Consider the following 26319-nt stretch of genomic DNA (forward strand, 5'->3'; position numbering starts at 1 on the left):
GTGTGAATGGGTGGATGACTGGATATGTAAAGCGCTTTGGGGTCCTTAGGGACTAGTAAAGCGCTATATAAATACAGGCCATTTACCATTTACCAGTGCGCTCCTGTTAATCCACTCAGGGTCAACAGGCTCAAGAAGGTGCACAGCACATTCCTTAGCCATTCTAAGTTGGATTCTGGATCTGTTGGTTTCTTCACCAGGATTGAGACGAGAGGTCCTAGAGATATTCTCCCCCCTTTGTACCCTGGACTTTTCACCATTACCCAGAGTCGGCCAGGAAGTGTGTTACCTTTTTGCAGTGCACTTGATGTATCCAAGTGTTTCTCTCTGCAATCTTCACTGCTGTGGGCGTCGTCAGCAGCACCTGATAGGGACCTTCCCACCGTGGACTGGATCAACACTTCCTCTCCATGGCCTTTATCAGCATCCAATCTCCAGACTTCAGACTCTGTTCCTGTGGAGAAACAGAATCATCTGGCAGATCATTTGTTCTCATGACTTCTTCACTTTTTAACATTTTAAGCATCCAATCTGCTAATGTGTTCTTTCTTCTGCTTTTCTATCATCACTACTGAAAACTGGAGCCCTAAATAGTCTACCATATATAATCTCAAAGAGTGTCAGACCGTTCTATATTGGAGTAATCCTCATGCACATCTTAACTAATTCTATACAGTCTAACCATGTCCTGCATGTTTCTTCCATTGTTTCCCTAAGTCTTAGCTTTACTATCCCATTAGTTCTCTCTAACAACCCTGCACTTTGTGGGTGATATGAACAATGATGTTTTAGATGCTGTGTCATTAACCCAATCACTTCATTTACAAAGTGTGGGCCATTATCACTATAGTCTCTGGAATCCCATGTCCCGGGACGATATTCTTACATATTGCTTTTGGCAACCGAAATGGCATCTGCTTCCCTTTCCCACTTTGAAACAGGGCACACTATCACTAGACAGTACTTACAGTTATTACAGTTGGACAGGTCTATAAAGTCCTTGTGAATAACTTGAAATGGGTGACTGGGTCTGGGGAATTTCCCTCTCTTAGGTCTCAAATTACCCTGAGAATTGTGCTTGCAACATATCATACATGACCTGCAATTTTTTTTAAAGCATTAAATCCTAGAATATGAAAATGTTGCTCTACTTCTCCCATCATCCCTCCTGTTGGGACATGGCACGGCCCATGGCTCAAAATAGAAGCAGTCCTATATAAATTCTTAGGCAGTATTGGTTTATCACACAGATAATAAACATCATCCTGCAAGCTGGTGGGCCTGCAGTGGGCCTGCATGTCTGCCAATGCATCTCGTGTAATAGGCAATGTCTGCTGGTGTTGCACTGCAAAAATGTGAACGCCATGTGCTCCTAAAACTGTCTCTTTTGCAATCTTATCTGCAAAAGCATTCCCTAATGCAACTGGATCTTTCCCTCATGTGTGTGCTGCACAATTACAAATGGCAATTCTACTGGGCAATATTATTGCTTCCAGCAGATTTTGCAAGAATTTGGCATGTTCTAGGCTGTCATACCTTGTCTTTCCCACTGCGCTGCAAAGAAATGTAATGTAGCAAATGCATATTGGCTATCAGTGTATATTGTCACAATTTGTCTCTCTGCAGCTTTAAACGCTTCTGTAAAAATTACTATTTCTGCTGCTTGAGCAGATATGAAACATGCTTAATTGTCCTGCACAGATAACTTTCTCACTGTCTACTACAGTAAAACCTATTTTAGCCTGTCACTCTGCTGTTGTAAAGCTCAAACCATCAACAAACCAAACCTTTCCCTCAACAAGAGGCACATCTATTAAGTCATTTCTTGGCTTACACTCCGTCTCCACGTGCTCTCTACACTCATGAGAAGTGCCCTCTTCCTTCGTTGGCAAAAGGGTTGACGGATTCAGAATTGTGCACCGCTTTATGGTTAGGTGTGGTTGTAAGAGTAGCAGTGACATTAAAGACAAGTGTCTTGCAGCTGACAGAAATGTAATTTTAGTCTGCAGTAGTAGACATCTACTTTGTGTGGAACTAACTATGTCAAAAGGGTAAAATAAAACTATTTTCCGGAACATTGTACAGCTTGAGCTGCTGCACATACTGATCGCACACACGGAGGTAAAGCATAAGCAACTAGAGCTAATCTTTTAGGATAGTAAGTTACGGGCTTCATTTTTGGGAAAAGTGCTGTTAGTTATTTCACAGTCACCTGGCATTTGTACCTGTTCACAGAACCACAAGTCCATCGCTGGACCTCCTCTGCGCTGTCACTTTTGGAGCTTGGCACACTCCCTTCATCCCTCAGTTTCTCATGTTCCAACGCCGCGGATGATTTAAGGCAGAGCACGTCGTACACCTTAGTTATCTTCCTCAACGTCAACATCGAATCTCTTTCATTTTATTTAAAGTTTTTCTGTGCAAAGTCTCCTCATGACGATCTCCTGGAAGCCCAGTAGCACAGCTGGCTGTGGGATGTCTGCTGTGCTGAAGATGATCTCTGATCCTCCTGAAGCCTCTCTCCTGGCCTCAGCTTCCATCTTGTCGACACTCTTCCTTACTCGCTTCTTCTCACAGTACCTGCAAATTAAAATTTGACACTCCTCTTGTGCCACACGGCTCTCGCCATGTGTAAACTCCCACACAATGAGACATGCACAAGAATGTTGCACATTCTCCCTAAAACAATCTCCAGGGTTTCCCACTTGGAGCAGCTTCACTCCAAACCTGTAACCCTGTGTCAAAACATTAGTCAGTGGTTAAATGTTAAACTTATTTAACTCCCAGCTCCACCCGGAGCCTGTATCCTAGAAGACAAAGTCTTTAAGTTAAAACAAACTTCACATTTGCAACCAACTGTAGCTCATAAGTGTAATAAAGTATTCAGCATCACAGAGACAAGTATCATTGCAGGTTTATTCTAAACTCATTAAACCCCTACTTTTTCCATAATTTGCTCCAAATCATTGAACATCTCAACATCATTCCACATTGTAATCAAAGACTTTCCTTAAGTTTGTCACTCACCATAAGTTCAATAGTGGTCAGATAATGAGCCCCATGTAACTATTCTGTAACCACTGCACATCTGTTCAATTATCACTTGTCTGTCTGTGCTGAATCCTTTACAAGCGCTCTTAAAGGAAAAACGAACATTAGAACAACAAAAACAAACAACATTATCCTGGTGGTCAGGCGTAGGCCATCCAGATTCCCGAGGTACTGTAAAAGGTCATAAAGTTAACACTCTGCTGTAAAAAGAAGTAACACTGGTTTTAAACACAGTATGTGTCACACTGTATTCACTTCTCCCCTGTAACATTCACAACATTTTCTCAACAACACAGTGTAATTTCATCACCAACAAATAGCCTTTAACCACAGTTTTCTTCACACAAAAACTCAGTAATCCTGTAGTAGAAAAACATTAAGTTGCGTGTCCTGCTGTAAATCACATGATCAAATCACATGATTAATCCTCTACTGTAGAAAAGAAATGTAAATGTTATCGCTGCGCAGGTGTATACACGCTTTCTCACAGTGAGCTCTGTGAGCAACACAAGGTGGTGAATAACACCCTTGATAAATTCAAAAACCCAGAAAAATTACAACTAAAAAGGTTAAATTTGCAGAGTTCACATAGTCATGTGACCCAGGTTTCCTCCTGTGGTCTCCTATTGCTCCTGCAATAAGAGACACACACAGAGATACATCCACACCTTTGTCACATCAGCGTGGGGGTTAAGTTCACATAGTGGTGTTAAGTCAGTCAATTCTTGTCAGCTTTTGTCAGCTTTTATCAGTCAGTCAGTTCCCCATCTTTTTTATTTTCACTCATCATTAATTCATTAATTCTTTCTTTGCTGATAGCGGAATCTATCGTCGCATTTCGTTTCCACCTTCAGCAAAATGACGACCTTTCGAAAAGAAAAAAATTTATACTGGATTTCCTCGTTGAATCCTTATAGAAAAAGGGACTTGCTTCCTAATTGTCCCAAATAAGTGGCTTTCTCCTGAGCCCATTTTAATTTTGGAGAAACTCACTTTGCAACCGTTCGCAACAACATGTAGTAGTTCTTCCTATTCAATGTTCAGATCTGCTTAGATGACAGAGAAATTAAACAAAACTTTCAGTGCACTATGAAAGTAACAAAATAAAAACAATAAAAGAAAGAAAAGAAAAGAAAAGACAGGAAAAGAAAGGAAAGGCCTTGTTAAATCATGACACGTGTTCTTCATCTCGGGAGGGGGGGAATCATACCAATCCTAATTCATCAACCAGTTTAATCTCAAACATTCATCCAATCAGCCACACACAACATACAGCATAACCCTCTTGTCTCATCACATAATAAGTTTCTTCTCATGTAACCAAATGTGCGCCATGTTAAAACTTCTTCACACACCAGAAACTCAACAATCAGCTCACTCAGCTCACTCATTCAAGACCCCTCATGAGCATTCTGATTTCTCCCTATGTGGTGCAAACATCTGTGCTCCTATAATATTCAGTCCACTACTCTATGTATCATTTTCATCTTACTAGTGACTTGGACAAGATGACAAACAGAATCTCATGCTTAAGATGCTGTCTGGTCTTCATGAGTTTCATTGTATATATACATGCATGTAGGGTTAGTATGGTTAATGCATTTTCTGTTTGTGTGTGTTTTATGTACCTCTCTCATCATGTTTTCATTATTCTCATCACTGTTTAAACAACACACATCTCTGTCTTTCTTTTTTTTTTAAACTATCCTTCCTTAAAAACAGAAAGTAGCATTGCAGTTGCTTCAGGCTGAGAAACACCAAACACTCTTCATGTTATCATTCATATTTCATCAACACAACTATTTTATTTCTTTTGTCCACTGGGCAGGTTTCCTGCAGAATCATGTCTGCCCCAGCTGGATACCGCTTCACTCACATACTTTCACACCTCTCTGTAACTCACACACACCAGGACGTCAGACACAATCACCTGCTTTTCGCCAAAACAAAAATATGATGCTGATGTTACAAAAGTCTCACACACATGAATCAGGATGCAGAAAAGCTGTTGCCCATATGAGGTGCGAAGAAGAAACTGAACTCACGGATAGCTGCATGCTCGAGATATAATGGCTAAATAAATGTTGGGTCTGTGTTTAGTTTAGAGACTTATTCCTCATGAAGAACACAAGACATAACAGAACATCTTCAACCGGTCTTTAACTCACTAACGAGGGAAGCCTTGGTCAGAACCAGGCGGTGGAGCATAATGCTCATCACCTGCCTCTAGCCCAAATCCTTCACATGGGATGTGCTTGTAATAAAACACTACAGCCTCCCCCCAGAACCTCGAGAGGCTGGGGAGGGGGACAAAGGAATGCCTTGATCACAGAGTTTGAAACAATGTAGAGGTGGTAAGCATAAAAATGACAACATTTAACAATTCACTTTAACAGCAGCTGTGTACCAGTTTCATGATAAATTAAAGAACATTTAAGGAAAGACAGGTGGTGTATGAAGGCAGGATTTCATTAAAAGATATATTTGTAACATCAACTCCTGACTCTTGCAAACCAAAGGAGGTAACTTAAGCTGTGAAACAGGACCTATTATACATTATCTTGTTTCCTGTTAAATGTATGTATAAACTGGGAGAAACAAGTTGTTTCAGCTGCTGTTGCCTTCTTATCTGGCCATTCGTCTCCAGGCTCTAACACCAACGAGGCATTTTCACCCAGAGAGCTATTTCCTCTTTTTCAGACCAGTCTCTGTAAACTTTGGGATGATTTTGTGGAAAAGTCACAGTAGGTCAGCAGTTTCTGAAATATTCAGACCAGCTCGTCAGGCACCAACAACCATGCAGAGTCTAGAGTTATTTAAGTCACCTTTCTTCCCCAATCTGATGCTCAGTTTGAACTTCAGCAGGTTGACAGTTATAGCCATCACTTTGGCTGATGAGAAGTGGGCGATTGCATCTCTATGTCTGTACTCCTCAATCTCTGGTCCTCTACTAGAGGCCTGGGAGTTTGAGGCTACTGAGCAGCATCTTAGGTGTTCCTTGAGCTGCACTCTTATGGACTCTTATAACCTTTTTTTTTTTTTTAAGGGAAATTATTTTAATTCACCAACAGTAGTAATGGGTTCACTTCAAGCCTCACTCTGGAACAATGCACAAATTGAGCACTACTTTGTCTGTTGATACAAATAAAGCTTTCGAGTCCATTCCAAGAACAGAGCTGCCAGCTTCAAACTCTTTAGGCAAGGACAGCACAAAGAATTGGTCTGAATAAGTGCATCCAAAAGGTACACTTATGTGACTCTGCACCTGCATGCCAGAGTCTAGGACTAAGTCAGATTACAAAATCCAATTCTTTCACTTTTTGATCCAACAGGTACCAGGGCAGGTTAGTTATGCAGCATAAGATGAAGTTCTTGCTCCAAATCCTACTTCAAAGTGCAAGTTTCTGGAGTATTGACTGCTGTTGACTCTATGTATTATTCTAGGGTCTAACCTACAATATAAAACACCTTGACACGACTGTTGTTGTGTTTTGGCTCTGTATAAATAAAATTGAATTGAACTGAAATTGAATTGTTGACTGATTGATAAAACATATGAGTTCAGCATATGGTATCACATCTTGTGCCTTGTCTTGACTAATTTGTGCTGGAGTGGCTGGGAGTCAGTTAGGCCGGGTCATACTTCAATCCTGGCTGCTCTACAGTTTTTCCATTTACCATGCAATACATGCCAATGTGTCTGCTTTTACAAATGCATTTACTTATTGACTTTATTTGAATAGATAAATATTTTTGTAGTAATATAGAATATGTGTTTGTAGGTACTACGTGTGTGTGGTCATCCTCATATATTCATTTCCACTGCTGCTGATGGGTTGTGCTTACCTGGTGGTGGGACTGACACTCTGGGCCAGTGAGATCCCTGGGGACTCCTCTGACCGCTACAAGGAGCAGCTGACTGCCAAACGCAAGGTAACCTGCCTACTGGATTTCACCACTAATGTAATCAGAATATTTTTGTGCTCTGCAGCCCTGAGCAGGATGTGACTGATGTCTCCTCGTGTAATAAAAAAATCATCATAGCATCACACACCTGAATCTGAGTTCTCAGTCCTTTCTTCTATCTTAGACTGGTTTTTTTTTTCAGACCACTTTTTGCTATTTTAACTAACTGCAGTCTCTTAATCCACTCTTTTCACCATTAGCTCTTCTTCTTGCTCATTAGGTGTAGAAAACCACGACTCCTCCGCGGTAAATTCTTTTGTCACTTTGGTGAGCCACCGTCTTTAACAGCAAATATGAGATCACTTTCATTTCTCCAAAACCTGCTGAGCTAATTGCATTCTCAATAACTACACCCTCAGGAGTTCTTTGTGGTCAGTGCCAACTTCTGCTAAAGTTTAGCATGCTAGCAGTGCATATGCTAGAGTTGGCATTTTTTAAAATAGAGAGTGATTAATGTGTCAAATTATCATCTGTTTATTCTCTCTTAAATGCCAGTGAGCACTGTCTGTCTTGGCAGCGCTGACGGTGTCTCATGATCTATTATATTTTTATTTTGCCCCAGAAAGATTTCAAAGTAGCTCAGACTTTTCTGCACAAACAGATTTGTTGGCTCTGCTGGCCAATGTCTTGTTAAAATGACATTGGTTAATGCTGAGTTCTCAGTGGAAACAATCGATGCAGTGCAGCTTGTAATCTCATCATTAAGAGATAACAAATGAAGCCGGACACTGACAATACCTGCTGTAACACCGTTGTGAGTACTGGTTTTCTGAGACATGTTTTACTGGCTCACTCTCTTATTTGGGGAACTGCTCTTGCTAATCATGGGGAGCCTCAATGGGGGTGTCTGTGTTTCCTCTGGGTGTTAGACAGCATATTGAGTTCATCTATGACTCTATAAATTCAAAATTCTCAAAAGTTACTACACTGTGTAAAATATCGATAAAATCAGAATGCGGCAATTTGCTAATCTCAAAAACTCAAATTTAATTCACACTAGAACATATAAAAATACTTTACTATACTACATCTAAAATGAAGATAACACTGTATATATTGTTTTTTACCTTTATGCTTTGTGTGAACAACTAAGGTGTGTTGCTTATGAAATCCATGAAGTGCTACAGAGAAAATTACATTTTATTTATGTAATTAACACATTTTGAACTCTTAAAGTAATATAACAAAAGGAAAGACACCCAGCTGAACTAAAATGATCCATGTAGCAAACAAAAACTGTTGTGAGCCGCCACCCTTATATCGCCTTTGGGCTTTTGGAGCCTTGACCTGACTTTTAAAAAATAATTGGGGAAAAAAAGCACTATGCTGCTGAAAAATGAAAAATAGATATTTGCAAAATTCTGCCTAAATATGTATTTTAATTGGTTAATGTGTGTGGCGAGGTGTGGTCTGCAACACCGCTGCAGGGGAGGCGGACGCACCTGAGCGGCACCCGCAATCACGCCTCGCTGCCTTAACGTCTGTGCTCTCTCTGCTGTTGTGTTGGTGTGTGTCGGGCTGTGAGCTGAAAAGCTACAGCCGGCTGTATGCGTACAGCAACCGTGTGAAAAGTGGTCAATAAAGAGATGCTGAAAAGCATGTTTATGGAAACATCGTCGGGTCTGCCGTGATATGTTTACAATGGGACTTCTGCTCCTCTGCGCACAGCGTCTGCAAATCGGGGCTGTACGAAGTCACTTTCATCTTTACGCAGGACTGTAAGCTGTCATCTGTGAGGCGTGAGCGGCGTTTGTTTTTAACATAGTTCACGGTGGAGAACAGCTGCTGACATAATGTGGATCCGAAGCTCCATAATTGGCCTACCTGGGGTTGAAAGTCTCGATAAATGCACGGCGTTTCGGCGGGTAAACCGGCTTTCGCGAGTGTGACGCTTATTTTGAGCGATGAAAAAAATAATAGAATATAATTTTATTTTTATATTTCAATATCACAATAATCTTCCAATTTAGAACTACAAGTTAAAAATTAACTAACATAAATAAAATACACTTCAGCTAAATGCTTCTAATTTATTTTCCCAAACCACGCGGAGCCGCACTATAAGGACTAAAGAGCTGCATGCGGCTCCGGAGCCGCAGGTTGCCGACCCCTGTCATAGGGACTAATGTACCCTCATACCATCAGAAATATAGGCTTTTGAATAGAGACCACATCAGATGGTTCCTCTCACAGGCATTTTTCCAAAAATGAATGTTGAATTTTGATTCTTCTGTCCAAAGACAAATTTTCTGCTCTATCTTAAATGAGCTTTGGCCCAAAGAACATCTATCAATTGGGAGGTTAATGGAATGATCTCTGGCTCCTCCATTCCTTTGTGTCATTGAACAAGAAAATGAACCCCAAGTTACTGATGATACATTCATCGTGAGTAACCTGGGGTTCCTTTTTAGATGAATGGATGATTTTTGCTGAAATCTTATTTTAATAATAATGACCTTAAGGCTCCTTAAGGATACCAATTTGTAATTGGTCTGACATTAATCTTTGTCTGACTGAGAATCATGTTCACACTGGAGAAATCTACAAAACATAATTGCGTAATCATGTATTCAACAGGTGGTGAAGATGATGATTGTGGTGGTATGTACTTTTGCCATCTGCTGGCTGCCCTACCACGTCTACTTCCTGCTGCACCAGTTCTTCCCCGAAATGTTTGAGGAAACATACATCCAGCAGGTCTACCTTGGTATCATGTGGTTGGCAATGAGCTCTACCATGTACAACCCCATCATCTACTGCTGCTTAAATGACAGGTTAGTTAGCACCTCCAAACCATTATGCATGCAACTACTTCACCCACAGGGCATCTTATTAGTTCCACATATCAAATACTGAGGTTTAGAACTGTCTTTATTTTTCCTGTCGTAGGCTCAGCTGTGAGACATTCCTCAAAGATTCTGGTTAAGACTGACATGACAGCATCCATCTTTTGCTTCAAACGTGTGGACAGCAACCTCATAATGCAATTTTCTTATTCAAGTACATTAAAGAGTCATTGATTTGGATTGAGATGTGGCTGACAAGAGTAGCACACAGTGCGTTCTAAGCAGCTTTTGTTTTTTCCATTAATGCCTCGTTAGTCTGCTCTAAGCCGTTATCTAGCCCAATTGAGATTGAAAACTTGGAATTTTAAGCATCACAGAAGGATCACAGCTCCAAGGGATGGAGTTAAAACTCCATGTGCAACTTAACCAAAAAGTTTAAGAAAATAAGGGAAAAAACAATAAGCCCCCCATGACAATGTAGGCTTTGGATTTTTGAAAAGCTCAGGCTACATTATTTTTATATCAAAATTACTTAGTATGGGCAATAAACCTCATCAAAAAACAGCAAATTTTAAACACCAGACACTCCTTTATAATGGTACACACTTAAGCTAATGTGACTGTCAACAATTTTTAAGTTTATAGCAGTTTTTGCTGGTTAACACTGCCTGGTACTCCTGGCTTCTCTCTTGTTATTTTACTTACATTGACATGTTCGAAATAAGCTATCCTATCTTTTCTATCGATCTAAAATATTTGACTTTGCGAATGAATCATCATTCACAAAGACAGTGGAAGATGCTTCTTTAATGAAGCATCTTCCATTGTCCGCCATTGCTGTAACCTGCTAATTGCCTTTGAGCTTTCAGAGAAATGCGATTTCACACTTGAGTATTTTACCTCCCAAGTCCCAAAAATGAAAATGTGTGGGCTGAGGTGAGGTTTATAGGTTTAGTCACTGGTGGTTTTTGTCTCCCTGAGCTCATATGCATAACCAATGTGAGTGTTTTTTTATCAGTCTCTTTCTTATCGCTCGCTCTCAGCGACAGACATGTTGCCTTTCCCTTCATTCTTCTCTCTCTGTCTTGGCTTCACATTTGGTTGTGTTTGTCTACTGAAGATGTTTCATGTCAGGCTTTTCTCATCTAAATCGCAAAATACTTCCATCGTGTCTTCTGTCAGTGTTTTGATTTATTTTTAGTCTTTTTTGTAACACCTGCAAATGTGTTAATGAACAGTAACATTTGGACGTTCACTGCGCATGTGTGTTAAACTGTTACAGTTTTACATCTGCTGTTAGCTTCATGCCCGAAGTGCCATTGACAGATGATCTTTTGTTTGTACACACACATGATGTTCTAGTGTCTTTGGCATACAATTGCACCACAGATATAATGTTAATAACTCAGATTTACAGTTTCCTTTACATTTAAAATATCTAGAGCATATGGGTTTCATGGATGGATGTTATTGTTGTACTGTAGTTTACCAGTAAGAAGATGAGGAAAAAATGAACCAGCTGTGTCCTTTAAACCTGCATTAAATGACTTTTTGTTTACTTGGAGGCTGTACAACAAGCTACACAAATTTCATTATGAAGTTGGAATGAGTAATGTGTCACCGTTCTGTTTACACAACCAGAATCCACAGAGAGCTTCATTAGCTTCTATTTAGAGCTGTTTCTCAGTCCATCTGACCAATTTAGGTCTAATATTCACTCTCTAACCAACTCCTGTGTGGAAATATCTCTTTAGCTGCTAAATGCTTCACTGAGTTTTTACTGGGGCTTCACAGAGAGGTAACGTTGAATAGTTACAACACCAGTTTGACTCTGAGTGTCTCAGTTATAACACCACCCTGCTTACTGTGCTGCCACTGCCTGGCACTGTACTCCTGGCTTCATCCACACACAGGGATCAAACAAAACCAGGCCATTTGCAAACAGTTAGCTGAAGATGAAAAAACTCTGCAGAGCTAAACTGGTGATAGTTTTGTATGTTTGTCATCTTCTTTTGTAACTTTCCCAAGTTGTCACTCCTGGTCAGACATTAAAACAAAATAGCAGATAATAGATTTCAGGGTTTTGATTTGTTGTTTTTTTCACATTAACATGTTTTAGATTATTAAACAAATTTTAATATTAGGCAGAGATCACCAGAGTAAAGAATGCAGTTTGTAAATGATGCTTTTATTTATGAGGGGATGATAGATGTCAATAAGGGAAAGGGGGCTATCCAGGTTTGAACCCAGGGTTCTCTTGGGGTGAAGCAACAGTGTAAACCTCTGAGTCATCGTGCAGCCAAATCACAGGAGAACAGATTTATTTGTGTATTTCCTCCACAGGTTTCGAGCTGGTTTTAAACAAGCATTCCACTGCTGCCCCTGCGTCCCTCAAGGCTCCTATGAAGGCCTCGAACTCAAGTCCACCCGCTATCTTCAGACCCAGACAAGTGTTTACAAGGCCAGCAGGATGGAGACCACCGTGTCTACTATTCTACAGGTTGGGGACGATGTAGAGCAGCCCAAGGTGAAAGTTATAGGAGGCCCAGGGCCTGGCGGTGCTGTGGTTGAGGCCAGACCACACAGCTCCTCCCTGGACCTCACCTCAAATGGTTCATCATCCTGGAGTGTCTCCAAAACAGTATCAGAGATGTCGAGTTTCTACTCCAGTAGCAACCTGGAGGAATAGACTTCAAGTGCAGGCAGCATTTTGCTGGACAGCAGGAAAAGAATGTAAGTTGAGCGATCACGTTGCTGCTTTTGCCTGCGTGTGTTTATGAAAAGTACAGCAGGAATATGTGAGTTTGTCTGCTGGTGAATGTGAGTTTTTAATGAACACATTTCCATTTCCATTTTGCTGGAATGCAATGCTGGGAAATATTGTCCCTGTTCACAGAACTGTAGTTTCACTTAGTTATCCAATTCAGAGCTAATGGTCAGCTGGCATTCGTAGGATTTGTCAAGTGCCAGAATGGCTCGAGCTTCAACAACAAGAGCACATGTCAGTTTCAAAAAGCTAAACTGAAGCTGACGCTAGCACCTCCATTGCTCACAGCTTCTGCATGTCACCCCAGTCATCTCAGGTTCACACATGCTCGATCACGCAGGCTGTGTGACTTCTCACAGTCTATTTTAGAGTGAAGCTGTCACACGATGCCAATACACTGCTGTAAAAACGGCGGCTTCTCCTTTTAACAGAGGGGTTTTCTCCGAAGAGACAAAGTTTTGAAAAAAGTGAAGGCAACCTGTTTTACACAGGAGTTCTCTAACAGACACTGAAACACAGGCAGATGTGGGATTTTTAGTTCAAAGGGTCTCCCACAAGGGGAGATAAAAACTGTAAACAACAAAGGAAAATCTACTCTGAACTTGCCAGCTCTGTCTCACTGAGCAGGACTTCATGAGCAATCCAACATGCAGAGCAAGCGCCTGTCTGATTGAAGAAGCGCTCAAAAGATCCTCTGCAGGTGTTGTTGAAAAGTTCTGGCAATCAGCATAAACACCAGCAGTGTAGGACTCCCCCGTCATCAGGCTACGCATTGACTTCAGCAGCTGGCAGCACCATTTCTGAAAAACAGAGGCGCTTCAGATGCTAAAGAGGCTGCTGTTTCAAGAGAAGGCAAACATTTAGCTAAAAACCCCGCATGCCCAATATGAACCCTTAAATGATGTGAGCCCACCATTAAATCTGTTCAACACAATCTGGAAAAGAAATGATCGAGTGTTCTGCAGAACCAGTACATTATTTTAGTCTGTTTAACATGCTCCTCCTCCATCAGATACATAACGATTCATTGGTGAACTGAAAGACAGGCACTGCTTTCAGAGTGTAAAACATTTTTTTAAAAACTTTTTTGTAGCTGGCACCAACATAAAATGATCTTTTCAAGCAATTGTTCCCCTTAAAATCAGATTTATTGGGCTTTCAGTTCTGGACATTCCCTGGGGTAATCCAGCAAACCACTTTAGTTTCACTTTGTCTGTTATGGTCTTTTATTTTCTTGTATTTCTATGTTAGCTTTATCGTTTTCTCCCTACACTGTTTTGGGCTGAATCTGGTACATTATATGGGTAGGCTCCATTGTTAAGATGGGCGAAGTGAACTTTAACTTCCTTTGCATGAGGTGTCACTGGACAGTTGTTTCAAATACTGTTTAAGCTGTCAGTCCAAAATGTAATCCAGCTACAACAGGACACAAGTTAGTATCAGGTTTAAAGTTCTTTGCAGACTTTTTGTCCTTGGATGTGCAGCTTGTTACCTGTGGCTCTTTAATGTGCAGTGATGTGCCTTGCTGCTTTTCATAATGTCTGAAACAAAACAAAAACACACACACACTAAACAAAACCCAAAAAGACATAAAAACAAAATTTTCCTTTTCGATAAAGCATATAGTTAGGGCTCGATCAGGTACATTATGTGGGTTTTGCACATTCAATCACCTTCTCCACTCACTATGTGTTTATACATCTCTCTGCATTTAATTATTAGTTATTATTCATCTCTGGCTCTCTTTGTCGTGTCTTCCCCCCTGACCTCTAATAATCACGACAGACGGCCACTCCTCCAGGAGACAGATTCTGCTAGAGGTTTCTTCCTGTTAAAAGGTTTTTCCTTTTTCCTTCCAAATAATGGGAAGTTGTCAGGGTTTTCTTCATTTTTTATTTTTTTATTTTTGTATTATTGTAGGGTCCATTACCTTATAATAAAAAGCGCCTTGAGGGAACTGTTGTTGTGATGTGTCACTATATAAATAAAATTGAAATGAAAAGCCCACAGGGACAAACTGTCATTACCTCCTACAGTAGTAAACACTCAAATGTCTATAAACAACTGCTGTAATAACAAATTGCAGTGAGGTGCAAACCTATGGTGACACTGTTCTCACAGTAGAAAAACTGTAAATACTTTTAACAACTGTAATGAAATTTTAAGATGTTTTCTTGCTGCTATATCTGTGAAAGAGTTCACACTGCAGGATATTTGTATACAGATATTCTGCAGTGTGCTTAACAGCTAAATTCACAACAATTTACATATTTGCTGGATGCAGAGCGAACACACAGCCTCAGATACGCACATCCACAGCACTGCAGAGCTATCGCTTATCAGACAAGAACACACAAAGCAAGAAAGACTGAATCCATTTGAAGTATTTCAGTGACTTTTTTTAAAAACTGAAAGTAAGTAAACCGTTATTGGCTTTTTTTTTTTTACTTGCTTTGCACTGAGAATCAATTCACTGCTATCACATACTGAACACAGTATGCAGCAGCCCTTGGTTAAATATAGTTCCAAGATGGATATTGTTTTCAGTGTGTGCACACAACACGTGCACACATGACAAGAGAGTGATCACCTGCTGACACCCATCAATGATTTTCGTGCAGACGCACATACCGCTCATATGCTCCCCCCTGATTGTTGGTCTATTCTCAGCACACAAGGCCTGTTGTTATAAATTCCAGTGTCAGCTGACATGAAAGTGAGAAGCAGTTGTGAAGCAACATAACTACATTAGATTCAATAAATTCTATCGCAATTTCAGTGCATTGTCTTGTTGACAGTGAACCATACAGCATTTAACATGGACACTGTGCACGAATAACAGAAGGTCACATTCAGTGCGGGGAGGGAAAATGAAAGGCAAATACCAGACGTGTCATCACCCGAGTTAACATTCCAATGTTTCACCGTGGCAAAGCAGCTAGTAATAAACGCAACATAGCTAGACAGGTGCATCGGTTGAGTGATAAGACCATCAGAATAATAGCTTTGAGATTTCATATACACATACCGGACAGCCATGTTGAGTGACAGTCTAGTAAATCTACTCAAAAGAAAGAAAATTCAAAGAAGGATAGCTTTCCATTAAATTATCGTGCTTGTCCAGCCACTGGTGAGGTACTCACATTCACACCGACACGCCATTTAGAATCACCAGTTACCCTAACAAGGATAAATTTAGACTGTGGTGGTGGTGATGGGGTTCAACACAGGTGCAGGATGTATTATTCTTATTTTATAAAAGTGCAATGGCAGGTGCTGTTGTACCATTCAAAGATGGTACAATAATACAACCGACCGCCAGCCATATGTAACCAAGCAACAGAAACCAGGTGTGACCATATTCTGCACTGAATAGGAGGGTTAGGACGGAAGAAACCCAGGCTGCGGCCGCTAGCACTGCTAGGGTTAGCCAAACTAATCTGAGCCTGTGTGTGCTCAAGTCAAGTCAAAGTACATTTAGTACAAGCCACAAACATGAATCAATTTTATTGGAATTCCACGTGAAAGACCAACACAAAGTGGTGCACACGTGAGAAGTGGAACGAAAATCATACATGATTCCAAACATTTTTTACAAATAAATAACTGCAAAGTGGGGTGTGTGTAATTATTCTGCCTCCTGAGTCTTTGTAGAACCACCTTTTGCTGCAATTACAGCTGCCAGTCTTTTAGGTTATGTCTCTACCAGCTTTGCACATCTAGAGACTGAAATTCTTGCCCATTCTTCTTTGCAAAACAGCTCCAGCTCAGTCAGATTAGATGGACAGCGTTTGTGAACAGCAGTTTTCAGATCTTGCCACAGATTCTCGATTGGATTTAGATCTGGACTTTGACTGGGCCATTCTAACACATGGACATGTTTTGTTTTAAACCGTTCCATTGTTGCCCTGGCTTTATGTTTAAGGTCGTTGTCCTGCTGGAAGGTGAAGCTCCGCCCCAGTCTCAAGTCTTTTGCAGACTCCAAGAGGTTTTCTTCCAAGATTGCCCTGTATTTGGCTCCATCCATCTTCCCATCAACTCTGACCAGCTTCCCTGTCCCTGCTGAAGAGAAACAACCCCAGAGCATGATGCTGCCACCACCATATTTGACAGTGGGGATGGTGTGTTCAGAGTGATGTGCAGTGTTAGTTTTCTGCCACACATAGCGTTTTGCATTTTGCCAAAAAGTTCCATGTTGTTCTCATCTGACCAGAGCACCTTCTTCACATGTTTGCTGTGTCCCCCACATGGCTTGTGGCAAACTGCAAACAGGACTTGTGGTTTTTTGTTAACAATGGCTTTCTTCTTGCCACTCTTCCATAAAGGCCAACTTTGTGCAGTGCACGACTAATAGTTGTCCTATGGACAGATTCACCATGGGCCTCTTGGCTGCATTTCTGATCTGCGCTCTCCTTGTTCGGCCTGTGAGTTTAGGTGGACGGCCTTGTCTAGGTAGGTTTACAGTTGTGCCATACACCTTCCATTTCTGAATGATCGCTTGAACAGTGTTCCGTGGGATGTTCAAGGCTTGGGAAAGCTTTTTGTAGCCTAAGCCTGCTTTAAATTTCTCAATAACTTTATCCCTGACCTGTCTGGTGTCTAAATCCAATCGAGAATCTGTGGCAAGATCTGAAAACTGCTGTTCACAAACGCTGTCCATCTAATCTGACTGAGCTGGAGCTCTTTTGCAAAGAAGAATGTGCAAGGATTTCAGTCTCTATATGTGCAAAGCTGGTAGAGACAGACCCTAAAAGACTGGCAGCTGTAATTGCAGCAAAAGGTGGTTCTACAAAGTATTGACTCAGGGGGCTGAATAATTACGCACACCTCACTTTGCAGTTATTTATTTGTAGAAAATGTTTGGAATCATGTATGATTTTCGTTCCACTTCTCACGTGTACACCACTTTGTGTTGGTCTTTTACGTGGAATTCCAATAAAATTGATTCATGTTTGTGGCTGTAATGTGACAAAATGTGGAAAGGTTCAAGAGGGCCAAATACTTTATCAAGCCACTGTATTTACAGAATCAACACAGAGTGTCTACATCTGATCAGTACAGGCACAGTTATTTCTCACTAAAGAAAATGTCATGTGATAAACTTGCAATGTTTAGACTGAAAGAAATGTAAATCCAAATGATGACACGCTTGTATTATCATAGTCTTTTTCTTACGATATAAAGGGCTTTGAGGTGACTGTTAAAGGGATTTGGCACAATAGAAATAGAAAAAATTCAATTGAATTTTAAGAAATAATGGCCAATTTTAGTCACCATGCCTAAATATCTGAAATATCTAAATATCTGTCTCAACATTATATCAGTTGACTAATTGGCCTCAGTCTGCCATGTCTGAGTGAAAAAGAACTGGAAATCACCCTGGAAATTGCAATAACTACAATTTGCAGCTGCAAGTATTGTGTTTCTCTGTTGAGTCAACTAAAGTAACGAATTCATTTCATTTCAATTCAGTTCAGTTTTATTTATATAGCAACCTCTGACAGCCATCTGCTGCATCTAGTTGGGGGGAGGAAAGGAAGACAAGACAAAAGAGAATTGGAAAGCTGTGTAAAATGTCAAATATATTCAATAGTTTAAACACTTATTTTACTTGCCTTTATTGCCTGAAAATTAGTTTTGAATTTGATGACAGCAACATATTTTTTTTTAAATACAGTTGGGATGATGGCAACAAAAGGTTGAAAAGATAAGCAGTGTGAAAATCAGCTGGAGGAATATTTTGCAACTAATTAGGTTAATTGACAGCAAGTCAGTAACATGACTTCAGAGTTCCTCAGAAGTAAAGATGCACACAGGTTCACCAGTCTGCAAAACAACTGTGAAACAATTTCAGAATAATGTTTGTCAATGTAAAGCTGTGAAGACTTTGATTATCTCATCATCTACAGAAACATAATATCATCAACAGAGTCTGAGAATCTGAAGAAATATCTGTGTGCATGGTCAAGGCCAGAAATCAGCGTTATATGATCTCTGGTAGGCCTGCACAATAAATCGAAAATCTATTGTCATCGCGATATCAGCCTCCGCGATGGGCTCATCGCAAAAGACGACATAAACTGCGATAACTGGGTACCTTAAAATGTTTACACACGTGCTTTAAAGAATTTACCAATCAAAGAAACCCCTTTACACATTTGACCAGTCGAATAGAGCTCTTCACGGCATTAACCAATCAAATGGATTAGAGGCCCGCCTCCTACGCAGGTGGGGAGCGAACAATGCTGCAGCAACGAATCAGATTTGTAAAGGCTGAGAGCGAGACGCATGACGAGAACGCCACTGACTATGAACTCATGCCTAAAAAAAAAAAAAGTACCTCGCTTATTTGGAGGTACTTTGGATTTGATAAAGACGATGTTCTCCAAACACAGGTACTCTGCAAAACTTGCCGAACACTCGTGGCAACCACCAGAGGAAACACGACTAATCTCCACCATCATCTTCAATATAACCACAGAGAACTGTTTGAATAGTTCCAGAAAGACAGGGCTAGCCAAACAAAGGTTGCTAATGTTAAGACAAAGAGCACCGCAGTCCAACAGCCGTCTCTGTATCAGAGTTTTTCAAGTGGAACAACTTATGAGAAAACGTTGAAGCGGCACAAAGAAATAACAGAGACCATTACACATTTTTTGACAAAGACATGGTGCCTATAAATACAGTTAGCAGAGAGGGCTTCACCAGTCTGATACATAAAGTGGACCGGATATACCGCATCCCCTTACGAAACTACTTTTCCCATGTCGCCATTCCACAAATGTACGAAACATGCCGCTGGACTGTCATGTTTGAACTGAGCCAAGCTGAAAACTACGCAAGCACTACAGTAAAGTTTCCTCTCCAGTTTTGACTTACATCATAACTACTTGGTGAGTGGTAAAATGATGAACAACTGCATTGAGATAATTTGCAGTATAATTTAAGTTAAGTTTATTTAAATCTAATTCTAGAGACCGGGAAGGATGTCTTTCAGAATTCAAGCCTCAGAAATTTTTTTATGGGGGCAATGTTTCAATGTTAAAGTGCATTTTGTTGTTACACTGCTAATACAGCAGCTTTCATTAAATAAAACTGTTGTAGTAAAATGGAAATTATGTATTCATTTTTTGTTTTGTTTTTGCTATTTATTTTATCGCAAGTCATATCGTTATCGCAGTATTGATCACAGTTATCGCACATCGCAGATTTTCCTAATATCGTGCAGCCCTAATCTCTGGGACTTTTCTTATGCAAAATAGAAGTCAAACATGAACATGATCCCTGCTGTTCTCATAGACAGCAGTGTGTGTCATTTAAATTGGCCAAGCATAAAACTTCAATATATTGAAATGTCTCACATGTAACTGGCTTTCCTTACATTATCAGATACTAGCAGCTGCAAAATAAATTCACCTTGAGAATTAAAGTGTTTCAAGATTAAAGAATGATGTAGTCCAGCACAAGACATATATACATACAGTGTCTAGTGTGTCTAGTATGTTAAAGAGTGCACTACAGCAGCGGTCCCCAACCCCCGGGACACCATCCGGTATTGGTCTGTGAGTCGTTTGGTACCGGGCTGTGAGAGTTGAGGCTCAGGTGTGAAATTTATGGTTTTCAGGGACTTTACCGTTAACTCGGTTTTCCTGAATCTTTTCCCGTGTTGTAGTTGTGTGTCTTATTTGAAAGAAATATTTATGCGTTACCATAGCGACCAGAGAGCATTAAGGGGCAGAGAGGAGGATGTTGCTCTCAGTGTTGTTGGTGCATTTCAGGAGGAATAATAAATAACTGCTAATAAAGTTACACAATTACACAGTGAATTCACATTTATTCTTATATCTGGTTGTATCTTTTCATTTTGTTGTATTTATCCGCGACACCTTAAAGGCCGATCCATGAAAATATTGTCTTACATTAAACCGGTCCGTGACGCAAAAAAGGTTGGGGACCGCTGCACTACAGCACTGCTAACATGTAGGCAACATCTGATGACATGAGATTCACAGTGAACAGGGAAATCTTTATTCATTCATCTTCTGCACAGAGGTTCATAACGTCATATTTTCACACTCATCAGCACCAACATCTGAGGTGAACATGTGGAAAATGTAAAGCAAATTTAAAAAAACTTGTGAAATAACCACAAATGCCACATGCTATCATAAAAGTTTAAGGAAATATGTGTTTTAGTATTCTGGTAGCAGTGGTGTATTGTCAATCCAAAGAGCATAGTTACATTTTGGGAGCAGAACCTCAAACAGACTTAGCCAGGAGTGAATGAGAGCATGATGGCTGATGTTATTTGATGAAAGTAACCTGATTACCTTATAAACAAGACCTGCACCCTTGATGTGTGCTGCCCTGGTTGGATGATTTGGAGTGAGTGAAGTGAGCAGAAAATGTTCCTTAGCTAAAATACTGGAAGCAAATGAGCTCATTCAGTAAGTGATCAAGTCTGCAACTCAGATTCTTACTGTTTACAAATGAGGACCATCTCAAGGACATATTAGCCTCTGCTGTGGGTTTTTTGTTCTGCAATGGGGATCATTCAGTGTTATGAGGAGGGTTTAGTTTATTAAATCCTGCTAAAACATATTTTTAAAGCCGTTAGAGTGGAATAGATACTCCATCAATATTAATATGTATATCAGTTTTTGCTAAATATTGGGCATGATAAGACATCACATGTTGGTTTTATGTAGTGGTAGATGCACATAGCCAGACCAAGGGGTACTTAGACTGGTTAGCAAAATCCCAGAGACTGCAGGTTTCACCTCTCAGACATGGAGTCTACTTACATCTTTCATATACAGTCTACAGAGGTGCACCACTTGCACAAAGTGGTTACAGCCTGTGGCTACAGTTAGCCTGTCCCTACTGGAGTCTCACTATTGGAAAATAAACCAATTAGCAACAGTTGCTCATAACCTTTAATACAAACTGACCCCCTGTGACTCGTCTGTGAGCTGCGGGCAGTTCGTTTCAAGAGTGATTTGTGAGGCTATTTTGTTTTATCCGAAGAGGCAAAACAACACAGAGTAAAAGTCCCGAGCAGAGAATGTGTCCTTTATGTGTAACAGAAGTGTGCTTGTTTATTTATTAGTTTAATTTTCCTGCAACCGCCTTGTGATCTTTTAATCTTTTGTCTCCCTTGCAAGGGGACCGAAACGTGAAGAGGTAATCTCCGCATGCTCCTGCTGAAATTTGATTTTCTAACAGAGACGGCCTTCTCCAGAGGAGTTTCAAAGATAAGTTAGATTCAGTTTGTGTTGTGCTAGGCATTTCAGGCTATAATTGCAAGATCCTCACAAGCAGGGCCGGCCCGTGGCATAGGCCGTATAGGCAAATGTTAAGGGCGCCGTCCATCAGGGGGCGCCATGCCAGTGCCACAAATGTTGAAAAAAAAAATTTGGTACTATTATTTCTAAATACAAAAAATAATCCCACATTAATTAAAATGCAAAGTAAAGCTTATTTAATAGAAATATTATTTGTTACAACATTACACTACACTGCTGATGTAGGGGGGCGCCACCTAAAATCTTGCCTAGGGCGCCAGATTGGTTAGGGCCGTTTCTGCTCACGAGGACAGTGTTGCAAACATTTGGAAGGATTGTCTGAGGTCCATTTGATTTGGCTGTTTACTGAATTACTATCCAATATTTTTTTCCCTTTTGTTTTTTAGTGCAGAGAACTGTCTCAGTTGTAGGCAGAGGATCCCATTCAGTTGTGCAAACTTGGTTTAACTAACGATGTAAAAATGAAAACTAAATTAAAATCCCAAGTAAGCCTTCCAAACACAATTATGGGGCAAATCACAAATCTAACAGGATGCAAGAAATCCATAGTATCCATTATAATGTGGCATTAGCTGTCTGAGCCAGAGAGGCATGCAGGAGTGAGCACTGGGAGGCTGCACTTCAAAACCCATCTTATCATCTCATCATCATCATCATCATCATCTTTTATTTATTTATATTTCATGTGACTGCGGTGCCCTAATCATAAGCACAGAGCCAGAAATAATCCACAGTGTGTCCTGAATGCAGAGTACGCTCCCTGATCCGCCTCTCACTTGGACAGGTCAAGTGGAGTGGGTGAACGAGAGGCCGGGGCTTTAATGAATGTGTAATCAACTTTGTTCAGCGAGCGCTCCTTAAACAAGCGCGCCGCAGTGTCTCTCTCAACACACACTCAGAGCTCTCACGCGGCCATTGCTGATGAGAGCTGTAGCGATGGAGACAAAAAGATGCCTGCTTGTTGCTGAGGAGAGGCGCCTGGCAGGCTACACGGTAGGGTGAATGTCCTCATCAGCACCATCTCTACCTGTGTTTCTAACCATCCCTCACTCTCCAATCATGCTAATTACAGCTACTATCTAAACACACACACAGACACACATACTTTACAATGCAAATGCTTGTGGGACTCCTCACTTAATGGGGGGAATAAAATAAAAAGAGTGACATGTGTGTATGCTCAAGTGTGTTTGCTCATGAAGGTGGGAGCAGATTAGTGTACTTATCGGTGATCAAAGTGGTTTGGGGGGGGTTTACATACAAGAAGCCTTACATTTACATATATATATTAATCACAGATAAGATTCATCATAATGAATCTTATCTGTAAGAATGTTTTCACAACCAGGGGAAATTAGATCATAGTGGCAGATGTGCCTGAATAAAAGAAGAAATCATCACATCTGGAAGTAAAACTTCAATGACCGCCTCTGCAGTGTCAGTGTTGAGACGTTTATTGCTGCTTTGAATTTAAGCGTTTTTCTCATATTGTACAAATGGCAACCTCTCCAGTGGTCTCTTTTGTGAATCTCCTTTTCAATGTGACACTTTGAGTACAAGCTGTAAAGAGAACTCACCTTGAACCATGGCATAGTGATATCTCTGTGTGTGTTGTGTTGTAAAGTCATTTAACGCACCACAAAATGTACAGCGGAGCATTACAGCCGCAAATGTTGTTGCACTGTGTCCGTGGAGGAGATGTGACTCTGGGGAAAGATGTGCTCTGTGTGTTACAGAACCAGTGCCTGTTACAATATAAATGGTCACATATCTTTCCCGTGGTAAAAAAAAAAAAAAAAGAGAAGCCAGGCTGTGTCTGAGAACTTATATCACCACTTTTGTGTAGCTACCACGTTGGTGAAATTTTGTTGATGAAGCCTGCATGAGCCTTGTGCTGCTAAGTGTTCAGAGAGAGACAGACAACCATGCACATCGGATCCACATCTACACCAAATTCAGAGCCTCATTTTAAAAGTTAAACTGTACATTGTTTTTTACCAGTTTTTCCAGCATTTATTTTTTCTGACAAACAAAGGAGTTTGAGGCTAGCCACGTGTCCCGCACAGCATGGCAAAGAAGGATTAACACATTGTTGATGATGGCCTTTTTCTGATGAGCTGACATGACGAAAAATATAGCATAGCATCATGGTTTAAACTCCTGACTCAGTTTTACTTTGAGGGCAATTACATTCACATCCAATCGACTGAGAACTTTTGGCTTTTAGCTATTTGAATCACCCTCACCCTAAAGGGGTGTCTTCAAATTGTCTTAAAGCTGAAGGTCAGCGTTTTAGCATTAAATATAGAGCTAACTGCACAGTGTGTGTGGAAAAAATACCTGATCTGGTATTTTTGGTCATATGTGACTGAAAATTGCACTTTTAACTGAGAAATGCATTTGAAAAGTACAGTAAGTAGTGATATAGTACTTTTCAGACACAGCCACACTGTGTTGGTGTTACCATCATGGTTTCGCTACTAAAAAAGACAGAAAACAAGTGTTTATCTTTTGTATGTGTTTTCAGTGCGAGTACTGATAAGGTGACTGTGTATCTGTTACTACCTAGTTTTAACTACCTTATGTTTGGTTACATTTAATGTGTAATGTGCAGTAGGTGTTTTAAATCTGTGCTTTTGCCTAAATTTTGGTGTAAATTTTGATGTAAAGGGATAATTAAAGAATAATTTACAAGTCATCGGGAATTTGTGCTTATTTCAAGCAGAACAATGTGTAACTGTGTGTGTGTGTGTGTGTGTATGTGTGTGTGTGTGTGTGCGTGTGTGTCTTGACCTGCACTATGACAGCTTACAGATAAGACAGAGAGAGGAGGACAAAGAAGAAGAATGAGAAGCAGCAGAAACAGCAGGCTCAGTGTGCTGTTGATGTCAGATAAAAACATGTCAGGTGCTGCACTGGATCTTTAGCAAGAGCACACTGCAGCTGAACTTTTGACCAGTAGCACTACCAATGCTAATAATAACAGCATCAAGAGATTCCCTGTCATGCATGTGAGGCTGCAACATTAAATCTTATTACATAGTACGTAAGAAACCAATCCAGGGGGATTTCCATAGGTTTTATGGCTTTCCCTACTGATAAAGACCTTTCCTCCAGGCCTTCATATTAATTGGAGATTATGTATCGGAATTTGGGAGCAGGACCACGCCTCCAAACACGCTCATTCCGGTCGTCATCTATATAGGTCCCCCAGTTCTGCAAGCTGTTCATTCTCGTTTACGTGCCCCTCCCTCCCTCCTTCTTCTTAATTCTTTAACGTCTTCATTTCTATTTAGTGCATGGGGATCTGCCAGGCCCGGGAGCCGTCTCCAGTCCCCTTCCAGGCCTTCCCCAAACCGCAGCTCAATTCATGTCAAAGCATTCACTTTTACCTACTAAAATGCTGTCAAACCTAAAATGAGGACGTGGGCCCAGCTAGTGAGTACAAGTATTAGATAAATGACAGAAATTTTATTCTTTTTTTTTTAAATTTACATTACAATTTTTTTTTTAAAAAGAAATGGGACATTTTCTGTGAATTAACAAGAACCTAGACAATGATGTGGAAGTTTACGAACTTCCACATCAAACTTCCTGTGAAATTTACGAACTCAGCCACTCATTTCACACTAGATCAAATAAAAAAATATTTCTATTTTGTAAATCTTGGCTTGTTATGTTTCAAAGTGGAGGTTTATCCAAGGTTTGCTCATTGGTTATTGACACAGGCAAGTCTCTAGCCAGCAAGTAAGCAAGCAGCTTCACAGTCAGATCCACCCTTTCCATCCCGTGGTATCATATCCAATTTTTTAAACCAACATAGTAACATTGAATCTACTAATCAGGTCTTCATGATAGTTACGTCCACCTCTACTGTTCATGGGATTATTTATAAATTATACCCGTCAAAATTAACTCAGGGTATAAGACTATATAGATCTAGACGCAGACAGCAACCTCAGTTCAAATTTTGTATGTATAAGAGCTGTTTGCAGAGTTACAGAAACTATCACTCTGAAGGGAATTGGGAGAGAGAGTGAGAGAGCAAGAGTGAGACAGAGTAAGTGAGAGAGAAAAGGATGCTGAGGACACAGTAAAAAAAATCTGTACTTATTTTATTGTTGAATACCAGGTTGCTCAGTATACAACCTCTACTGATGATCTGCTAGTTCTGGGATCTGTGTGAATAGTGATTGTTTTCCTTGGAGAAATAAAATAGTAAGAAGCACTGTTTCCACTAGCTGCTACCATCTTCTCCTATCTCTGCTCCTCTTCACCACTACACTTACTGGATTGCTATTTTTCCCCTCAGCAGCTACTTAAGGACAAGACAGCTGTTTTCACCCAATCACTATCTTGTGATGAATAGTTTTCTTTCCCACACCAAGCACTTGGACGAATGTCCACTCTCACCCTCTAGACTTGCTCACATTACCCTTAATGA

General features: G+C 40.4%; 1 protein-coding gene across 1 annotated transcript in view; it reads left to right on the plus strand.

Moving 5' to 3' along the window:
• Window positions 1-12523, plus strand: part of tacr1a (tachykinin receptor 1a) — a 52591-nt gene extending 40068 nt beyond the window's left edge. The window contains exons 3-5 of the mRNA XM_005746060.1: window positions 6834-6984; window positions 9595-9791; window positions 12147-12523. Of these exons, the coding sequence (XP_005746117.1) occupies window positions 6834-6984; window positions 9595-9791; window positions 12147-12492 (694 nt within the window). The 3' untranslated portion in view covers window positions 12493-12523. The remainder of the gene's footprint in view (window positions 1-6833; window positions 6985-9594; window positions 9792-12146) is intronic.
• The last annotated feature ends 13796 nt before the right edge of the window (window positions 12524-26319 follow it).

This window comes from Pundamilia nyererei, unplaced genomic scaffold (assembly GCF_000239375.1).
Source record: "Pundamilia nyererei isolate P.nyererei 1_Seehausen unplaced genomic scaffold, PunNye1.0 scaffold00172, whole genome shotgun sequence".
Classification (NCBI taxonomy): Eukaryota; Metazoa; Chordata; class Actinopteri; order Cichliformes; family Cichlidae; genus Pundamilia; species Pundamilia nyererei.